Source organism: Zalophus californianus, chromosome 11, assembly GCF_009762305.2.
Source record: "Zalophus californianus isolate mZalCal1 chromosome 11, mZalCal1.pri.v2, whole genome shotgun sequence".
Taxonomy (NCBI): Eukaryota; Metazoa; Chordata; class Mammalia; order Carnivora; family Otariidae; genus Zalophus; species Zalophus californianus.
The window spans coordinates 101,243,103-101,253,682 of record NC_045605.1 but is presented as its reverse complement, the minus strand read 5'-3'; the positions used below and the strand labels follow the sequence as shown (position 1 = coordinate 101,253,682).

The window sequence follows — 10,580 nt, the reverse complement described above, 5'->3', positions numbered from 1 at the left end:
ACCCAGCGGAAGCCTCATTCTACAGTAAGTTCCAACACTCTCTTACTGAGACACCCCATAGTTTCCCATGGTGTTCATTCTTCCTCGCTGTAACAAGGAATAAAGCACCTGCTTAACCACAGGTGTGTTTCTCCTGGTCTTTGGCCGAGGGCCTTGGCGCTCGCATCGTTCCCCTGCCCCTCCTGGTTTCAGCTGCTGTTGGCCTCCTTTCAGTTCCAAGAGAACAGGAAACTCAGTCCTGCCTCAGGCTTTGCACTCACTAGTTCCCTGTGCCCCTGGTACTTGCTGTCAGGGTGTTTGGGGGCTGACTCCTCATCATTCAGATTTCCGGGGGAAATAACCACTTGAGAAAGCCCATCGTGACCCCTTCTCTTGGTAATTTTATAATTGCACCTTTTTGATTTCCTACATAGTTCTTATCCCTCTCTAAATTGTATTATTATGTGTTGCCTGTCTTCCCCCACCAGAATTCAAATTTTAAAAGATCAAGGATTATGTTGTGTTCACCTCTGTATCCTAGTGCCGCAACCTTTTCCACGAATAGCTGAAACATATACTACCTTGAGAATAGCAGCATCTTCTTAATGGCTCTCTCTACCCCAGGCCACTTCCACGTCCAGGACAGCTCTCACAGAACCATCTGAATTGTTTTTCTAAAACAAAGAGAGTCTCTCCTGAAGGTACCTGCCCCTCACTCCTCCTGTCTCATCTCCTCCTGTGGCTCTTGGAGAACCCCGCGCTCAGTCCCGGTGAACATTCGCAAACATGCCTCATGCCTGCCGGCAGCCGAGCATTGACCGTTTGCTGGTCCTTCTCCAAAATGTTCTTGCCCACTTCTCATTTTTTCCCCCGAGGCCAAAACCCTAGTCATTTTTCAAAGTCTAGCTCCCAAAGTGCCTGTTTGGAGAAGTTCTCTCCATTCCTTCTTCCCCTCCTTGGGGCTCCCGCAGCTCTTCTTTCACATCCTGGTGCGATCAGCTGCGCCCTGACTTCTGTCCCCATTGGCTGTATACCTGTTGTCTTTCTCAGAGCTGTCCCCACCCGAAGTGCTTTCAGGGCAGGGAGCCACCTGCTGTCTGTGCCTCTTTCTTCAATTGTACAATAAGAATTCATACTGTAGGGGCAGAAAACTTCTTTCTTCCCCTCTAGGTTCATTGGCTGGTCTAATAATTAAATTGACAGAAGATGGATTAAGAAGAGAAAAGCAAATTTAATTTCGTACATACTCATATGAAAATATGAGACCCAAAGAAGTGACCGGAGCAGGCACATTTTACACCTTTTAGACAAACACATCCATGAGGAATTGACAAGACCCAGGGGTCTGGGCTTGGGGTAGTAAATGAGTGAAGTAACAAGGTTTGTTTAAACAGCCTTCTCAGCCCTCAGTTCTCTCTCTGGTGATGGGGAGGTCCCGCCCCTGGTACAGGGGGGGTACTCTCCCATGGAGATGTTTTTGCTTTCAGGGGACAAAGTGGGTGGGTGGGGAGGCAGAGCATCCTTTTTGCACTGGCTTTTTAAGTAACTTATCAACATGCCAAAGCAGCACATTTTGGGGTGGCCTGCCATAGTACCCACCTCATAGAGTTTTTGTGAGGAATAAAGGAGTTAATGCATGTAAAGCAGAATGATGACCGGCACAGAGTAAAATGAACACTGAGTAAGTGTTTGCTACTATCATTAATGGTCTTTTCTGTATCCTCATTACTGGTCCAAAGGAGGTATCAATATGTACTGTTGTTGAATTTGGTTGGAGCAGGGCAGGAAAACTGCTCAAAGCCTGAGCTTTGGAGCTTAGAACCAGGTTGGTCAATTTTTTTAGTGGCCTGCTAAGTTCTCTGTGTAACCTCCAAATCTCCCTCCACCCCAAGATTTGGGGATAAGAGCCAGGGATAATTGAAAGAGAAAGCAGTCCAAAACGTTTATCTAGTGGTATGGCATAGGACTGGTCTGACTTAAAGATAGACACCTGCCTCAGAAATGTATTTTTAAAAAGCTTCCCTGGATCCCTTGTTTGAATGTCACTTATCCTGGAAGGATTAGCATATTTAATCATTACCTCGACTGGGTCCCACTTTTCCCATATCAGGGGAGCGATGATATATTAGGACCACCAGATGATAGTGGAGGTGGCAGCCGGGGTGGCCAGAGGAGTCTGGGTTATGAGTTGCTGTTCCCAGAGTTTCCAAGGTTTGTTAAAGGAAGGGTTGCCAGAAAGTGCTGGATGCAAGGGAGTGAAAATGATGCAGAAACACCAGATGTCTCCTAGGATGAGGTTGGTCTAATGGAGAAGCAGGAAAACTAAGTTGTAGTTCTAATTCTTCTACTTTCTAGTGGGGACACCTGAGGCAGATTACTGAACCTCTCTGGCCCTGGAGGGTGCGCGCGATATATGGCAGGGGACTCTTAAGTCTAAAGGTGTGCTTTAACACACCCTGGGCAGCGTCTGCCAGGGGGAGCCTTGTCTGACCCCGATTACTGTGAATGGCACCTTTTGGGTGTAGAGAACAGCTGGTCTCAGCTCTCAGGGAGGTGCAGGATTCCTGGCAGCTCCCTGTTAAGACTGGCTTGGCCTCTAGTGGCCAAAGGCTCACAGGCACAACAGGGTGACGTCTAGGCTGTGACCAGATGGGATCATGAGGAGCAACTGGTATTTCTCTGAGATCCTTAACAGAGCTCTCTCCTCAGCTGAAGGCCTTCCATGAATCCAAGCTATTTGAGCCATTTTTTACTTGTATTCTCTATGTTTGTATGTCATTCACAAGTACTTTCAGATACTTGTCTAAACCATCAATCAACCTGTGAAGTTGTCATTTCCATTTCATAAATGAGGAAGCTCAGAAAAGGTGACTTGTCTCAAAAGTTTGGAAACTTACCAGGTTTGTCACAGAGCAGGATTTGGCACAAGTTTACACTGGCTTGATCCAAGGAAAGTGAATTACAGAGATCGAGAACGGATTCCAACATAAAATGATCTCAATTGCTAGGTGGCCCATGGCAGTGGGGTGTAGTGAGTCTGGGAGCCATAACTAAAACTCCAAACCTGTCAGGTACTAGGAGAGGGACTTGGGCAAGCTAATGCGCATTCTCACTTCCCTCACTTATGAGATGGTCTCTCAGAAGATAAAGGATAATATCTGACATAAGTAAATGCAGTACTCATACTACCTTGAACATGAGGATAAAAGTACAGCACCTCTTGGTAATTTTTCTTTCCCAACTTAGTTTCTACCTTCAAACTAGACTAGAAATGGGCTAATTGCGGTTCTTCTCTGTCCTTCAAGTTTGCCTGGGGTTCAAATACTTGAAATTTAACCATACGAAAGGAAATTTGCCTCATCTGCAGGCTAGCTGATAGGTATGGGGCAATCTACCTTTTCTGGGTAGACTGGCCTTGGGAGTTTATCCCAGTGGCCTGGCATCATGGTGATTTACCTGGCACGCTTGACTGAGCATGGCCCTGGCTGGGAGGATTACATTTCATCCAATGTTGAAATCACTTGAAATTCTTCTTGCTCATCCAAAGATACAGAAATAAAAGAAGCAACTCATGGTCCTGCTGAGGCGAGATCTTTATTGTTAGCCGTTCTTGGATCTTTATTTTCTATCTGCCAAAAATAGATGGATCCAAGTAATGTAAGAATCACATGCACATGGATGTTACTGCACACCCCACACACATTTCACCAAAAGATCAAATTATATTTTTACTGTCTTTATCTGTAGACTTTAGAGCTCTATAGAAACTTTTGAATGGAAAGATGGCATTTTTATCATTTCCACTTTTTCAACGTACCAACATTCAGAGGGTTCATTCTTGGGTGGGACGAAGCAGGAGGCCAAACCATTCTTTTTAAATGCCCTGGCCTAAACACTGTCTAGAGACTAACCCACATGCACACACACCGTAAGTCAATCGAAGTAATATCCAAACTCCTTTTTTCCCCCTTTTCTCTTCACCAGTCCCTTTCTCATCATGGTGAAAGCCCCTTTGCTTCCTGCATTTCTATTTTACTCCTTAGTATTAATATAGAGAAGGTGCTCAGCTACTTGCGGAGCTAAGGATTCAGTCATTCTAAACCACTTCTGAGATAGGTCTCCCTAAAATATTTACTGGTCCTCTGCTTGTTTGAGGCTGGAATGACAGCAGTACCAAGGCTATGACTTTATTAAAAACTCTCAATTCCCTCAGACCCATTTCAAAGCTAATTTTATTCGATGCTTGGCCTATGAGTTTGTGCCAATTTGCAAATTTTTTCCAAATCACCTTCTCAAATCAATGTAAAAAGAGTTTATCTTCTCTCATATATGCAATTCCTTAACAGATTCAAGAAAACAGAATCTCTCTCCCGCAGAGGACTTCTACAGGCTGTGGGAATACTCTTTACAAAATACAAGTTAGGGGTTAGGAACTACATTCATGCCTTTTTATTATTACACACACACACACATATAACATATATATCACTATATAGTTACATGTTATACATTATATATAAATTTTATATTTATGTATTATGTAATATAGTTTACACATATATAAAAATATGATTCCCCAGAGATCCGATCCATATATAGATCTAAGGAACAAGGAAACTAAAATCTAAAGGCCAAAAATCTCTTTTCGGTTCTGGATCCTTAAAGAAACCATACTTCCACAGTGTTGCCATTATTCCTATCTGTATTTAAGACACACACCTAGAACATGGACCTATTGTTGGTCCCTTCTTCACGGTGTTGTCCATTTCAGATAAGCATGATGCAGTCTACACATTTAGATCCATTCACGCTTATGACTTTGTTTTTAAAGTTAAGTGCTCACTTCTCCCTTATTTTATCTACACTTTTCTAAGGATTTTCTCTATACTTCTTTTGAGGCATATTGCAAGTTTTTTTGAAGAAGAAACTGGTACGGAACTCTTAGCCCAACGCTGGGAGTACACTCTCGAGACTTGCTGCTTGTGACCTAATCGAGACTTCTAGAGCTTCCTATTTCCTCCCATTCAATAGTTAGTACTTGTACCTCTTCTGGACCCTCTGCCACTTTAAATATGCCTCTTATATGTATAAATACTCCTTCACATGTAACTCAGGGCTTAAGCCATGTTCCATTGACTTTTGAAACTTCTGCCGACATCTGCTCTGCCACATCTGCTGAATATAAGGACAAACCCTCGGAGAGGGGTCACTCCTTTCAGATTCCGCAAGTCTGTAATCAGTCATTCCCCACTAAGAATTTGTAGTCACATCTTTCTCATTTGGTACTCAGACAACCTCTGAGACACAACTGAACTCTGCCCTCCTCCAGAAAGGGATTTTGGGCCCTTGCTGAGCTCCTTTTAACACCCTAACACTTAAACCTGTGCCTCCCTCCCAATTCCAACCATTATTGATGTTTTCTACGCATACAAGCTCATTTCCACAAATGCAGACTACAGAGCAGGGCCTTATGTCCTGTTTTGCCACGGTGCCCAACCCAGAATCCTCCTAACACTGACCTCGGGGAGTTTTGGACACAAACCCTTGTGGGAAAAAGACACGAGCTAGGTCACCCCATCCCATCTCATGCAACTATGTGTGCTAGCCCCCTCTGACTCATGGTTCACTTAAGAGCACAGGAGCTTCAAATAAGTAAACTAAATTGATTTGGGTCCCACATCCGAGATGGTGGGTTTAACTGGTAGTGTGAAGTAACATTATACCTGAGAACTTTTGAATTTACATTGCACCACTAGTTTCACAGGCATGACCACAAATGACCTTTCCATTAATGCCCACATTTACCAGTTGTCTTTCACACTGTTTCTCTCAAGAACATTAAACAGGGCATCCTGCCCCTCTGTTGTGAAGCATGGAAGCTGTGCTCTATATTGTTTCAGAATCGCTGGCATTCCCGCGGGGAACAGAGTGGGCCTCACCCTCTCCTCATGACTAAGTCCAGAGAATGTGTGGTAAAGGAGTTTGTGACATTTTAACCTGAGTACTATTCCAACCATTGTCCATGAATGCTTGCTTACAGTGCCTGTATCGCCACACTGCTGATCACAGTAAACGTGAGGTAGGCTGCTATGAGCTGTGCCTAACCCAAAACATTTGTGGATACTTTATAAAGCAGGCTGTATTACTGCACATCCTCAGTTTCCTAATTTCAGAAGTCTGGTGAGCCTACTCTTTTCCCCAAACAGAATCTTAACATCTCCACTGCTCTCATCTTTGCCAAGCGTGGGCAACAAATACTGCCTCTTTAACACAATTATGTCACTGACCTATCAGGACATATAATGGGGATTGTTTTCCAGTGCTGAGGATAGAATACTTGAATGTATTTTCCAACCCCGTGGCAAAGAGGTGCAGTGATAAAGGGTCATAATCAGGCCTCTGAAGTGAAGGACACATAGCCTTTGGGATGAGAAATATCTGGGTTCAAACTTAAGTGTGCCATTTGCTAGCTGGGTAACCTTGACCAAGTTATAATTTTTCTCATCTGCCAGATGGGAATAACACTACCTCCCTCAACAGGGTTGTTGTGAAGATTATAATATACACAGAGCCCCTGGCATACCACTACAATATAGTAGATACTCAATAAATGTTAGTATTTTTATTATCCAAGAGTTTGAATTGGCTAGAGTCCAGGATTTTTAATTAAGCTTCAATCTTCCCAGAAAAGTCATCTAGGACTAAAGTTAAACATATTATTTATCCTGTCAGACTGTTAAATCCTTGTAAACTTAAACTTAGTGGGTAGAAAAGGTTAGAGCACTAAGGTGGAAGGATGCTGCCCTTGCCCCCATTCCCTTATGCTCCCCCCCACACACACGCACGCCCAATTGTCCATGTCTCCAACCCTACTTGATGATGAAAATGCCTATGGTCTCAAAGGTTAGAAACTTTCAACCTTTCAAAACTTAAGAATGGGAAAGTGAGGTCTCAGGCCTGTGTATATTCCATTAGAAAAGGAAGGAGGGAGAGAGAGGAGGGATAACTGTTATATTTTCTTGTCATTAGCAATATAATGGCTCCCATGCATTGGAATCCCAGTCTGATGAGAAATGACTCGAAGGTCATGGATGGACCTCACTGTCCACTGTGAAAGCTCTCGCAACACCTTTAGGCCCCATAGCTTCTTCTCAAAGAGACCACCATCTCCACCAATGATGGGCATCCCATCAGCCTCGTTGGGGGGGATCTTGTGTTCCAGGAACATCATTAGTTCCTCCAGCTGGTAAGCAAAGGCAGCAACTTGGAGTAGAATGGTATGTATTGCTTGATGGAAATCCCCTTCAGCTGGAGTTAAATGCACCTGCTGGTCTTCTAAAAGCCTGCCCAACATAACATGGAAGGCACGGTAAGCTTGGAGGTTCTCTTGGAGTCGCTCTGCCTCAGTCAGCTCACTCCACTGATCAGTGCTTGCCAATGGCACACCATCCACAGAGTCCAGGTTTATGTTCTCGTTCAGGCCCTGATGCTTCATCTGGCCAAGGATACATAAAAACATCACATCTTCTGTAATTATCCCAAAATTCTCATTTAATCCCTAAATCTCATGTAAAGTCTTATTCACCTTCCTTGTCAAGGATCCAAATTGTAAAGAAAATAAAAATGACTAGACTTTAGGAAGACCTTATTCTCTCTGAAATGATACATACTGCTTTGACTACCTAGTCACTTTTGTGGGAGAATCTGCAGCTTTCATTAGATTCTAAAGGTTGAAAAACACTAGTCTACAATTTTTCCTTCCCACTTTGAACTCCCTCCTGGAAACTGGAGTACCTGAATCATACTGGAGTTTTAAGTATTTTAAACATACTTGAAGACACTGACCAGACCTTAGGAAGCCCTAGAATTAACCCAATGCAGCATTTTTCTAACCCCCTCTCCTTCATTATCCACTCTCAATGGTGAGGACAATCCTTTAGAGAATTCAGTGGGAATTAGTTAAATAAAAATTAAAAAATAAAAAAAAGGCACTAAAGAGTCTGATTTCTAACTGGTGAGGCTGTACAAAGATAAACCAATTCTCAGAGAACTTAAATTTAGAACTCTCCTTCAGTGTTTCTATAATAGTAAGCCTTAGGTGGAGACTGATGGTGATCTCCCTCTATCAGAAAACCAATCTGGAACTCCATGGTTAGTTCCTCTGACACTTCCCTAAGTACCCAATGAATCTTCTAGGGAATCCTTTTGATAGTGTAGGTGACCATTCTATTTAGACACACAGAAACTTGATATATGTAATGAAAAAGTGGGTGGCTAATACTGTACAGAAGAAATTCTTTGGGTTTATGCTGCTCAAAAATTCAGAACAATGTGAATGAAGAACCCACACTTAGAGGGCACATGGTTAATCTATTCTGGTAGAATTCAGATTGTAAGCAAATTAGGAACAGCCTCCATGACATGCAGCCAATCCCACTCAGAAGCCTATGTCTATTTTTCTTATTCATAGATCAGGTCTCCTAAACAGCCTAGAGAAAAAAATAAGGGCACAGGAGTTTCCTTAAGGTAAGGAACCATGTCAAATAATAGGTGCCCAATCTATGAATGACTATATGATTAGGGCCTTCAATGATTGGTATTGGGAGCTGGAACATGATAGGAAGGGGCTGCATCAGAAGAGATGAAGCGAAAACAGACAACAGCAAATCAGGCAACTTACATAAGATTCCAAAAGAGCAGTCAGGTCTGAACGAATCTTCCTTGCTAGCCAGATAGAGCGGCTACAGAGGTCCCGGCGGTGAGGGGTCAGCGGTGAGTGCTCTGCAAAAGCCATCCCCTAACTCAACTGTCCCAGGAAACAAGTGAGCTGGGTTTGCTACTGTCTACACTGGTCCAAATAAGAAATGTGACTCTCAGACTAAATCCACTGGGCATTCTCTACTAATGGGATTGTGCACCCCACCCCCACATCCCTGCCTGACTCAGAGGTGGCAGCAAATTCCTGGCTGTGGATTTTTGTGCCTGTGGAATCAAAGGCCCCTTTTTAATCAGCTTTTTTTCCTGCAGTGTCTGCCTCCATCCCTCTCCTCCACTCAGTGCTGAGCCTACTTGTTTTTATGTCATTGTTTTGCTTTTGCACTTAGCAACAAGGTCACTATCACACTAATCCTCATGACACCCCTGCCTAATGTGATCTACTTTACATACACATTTTGTTATCACCCTCCCTTGCACTCCCCATGTCCTCTTCTTTCTCTCTCCTTTTTTGGCCTAGTAAAGTATTCAATAATATTATGTTATTATTATCAATACAGCTGCCACTGATTAAGCCTAGCTACTCTGGGCCAGACACTGTGTGAAAGGCTTTAAAGCCTTTATTTGAGTTTTAGAATAGTTCTATGAGATAAATATTATTTTCATTTTACATTAAGAAACTGAGGCTTAACGAAACTAAATAATGTGCACAAAACCCAGCAAGCAGGCACAAAACTTAAATTAGGTCTCTGATTCTCCCATTGACTTTGCAATTTCATTCTGTAGGATTTTCACATTTTGTTCAAGAAACAAAATTTATGCAAAATAGGTCCTTTAAAAATATAGCATCTTTTCATTGTGTATTTAAAGTTAGTTTCATTTACACTCAACTAAAAATCAGCAAAGTAAGTCATCTCTAACCTTGATCATGGTGCCTTCCTTGCAGCTACAGGATGAGGAAGGTACTGTTCAGGCCTGTTCTCTTCCAAAGGACAGGAAACACCCAACCCTGACTGGGAAACATTTCTACGGCAGTCTCAAGTGACAACATGCTTTCCTTTTTCTTCCTTATCCCAGTCATACCACATTGCTTCTTAACAAAATACGAGAATGAGCTGGGCTTTGAAATGAGGACAAAAGAGTTTAAAAGCACGTGCAGAGTTCTCTTCTATTGCATCTAACTTAACTCTGTAGGTTAGATAATGCTCCCTGAGCAAGAGCTGCAAGTGTCATCCCCAAATCAATTAACTTTCACTATTTCATACCATAGACATCATCTCTAAATCGAAACACATGCCTTTTCAGGTGCAAACTTCCATAGGGAAACAATAAACAAGGGGTGGAGAGGAGGAAAACTGAGACTGGCACTCACAGTAGGCCTTTTAAGAAGGTAGGAGGATTCTATTTTTATCTTTTTTTTAAGTTAGTACTCATTGTGGACACTGAGTTTTATGAAAAAGCACTGATATTAAATGCTATCAAGGTTCTGTCATTATCAGACTAACATAAACCTCATAGCATCCTTAACGTTCTTTCTACTAGATTAATAAGGCCATCTTTTCTGGAACTCTGTCAAAACACTGGAGGGGTTTCCAAGTTGGCCAGCTGATCAAAGAATCCTATGGCAACTCAGCATTAGAGATCAAGAACGAAAGAGTCAGAAGTGAACTGACTCTGCCGGAGAGAAGCAATAGTACCTGCCACATAAACCCTGCGCTGGGGTCACTGGATTCTCAGCAGCAATCAATTGTTTTAACCCTTAGGATAACTGTAACTCAGTACAATCAAGGAAGACAAGTTGCTTCCATGAAGACAACTTTTATTTTTCTTCTTTACATATTTATTTTGGATATGCCTTACCTAGATTAAGAGAAAACAAGGATTTG

General features: G+C 42.5%; 1 protein-coding gene across 1 annotated transcript; it reads right to left on the bottom strand.

Moving 5' to 3' along the window:
- Nucleotides 1–3,558: 3,558 nt before the first annotated feature.
- Nucleotides 3,559–10,440, bottom strand: CNTF (ciliary neurotrophic factor). Its single transcript, XM_027580968.2, has 2 exons — nt 8,660–10,440; nt 3,559–7,474 (listed from the first exon to the last, which is right to left on the bottom strand). The coding sequence occupies exons 1-2, from the start codon at nt 8,771–8,773 to the stop codon at nt 6,989–6,991; spliced, it is 600 nt and encodes a 199-aa protein (XP_027436769.1). The 5' UTR covers nt 8,774–10,440; the 3' UTR covers nt 3,559–6,988.
- Nucleotides 10,441–10,580: the final 140 nt, after the last annotated feature.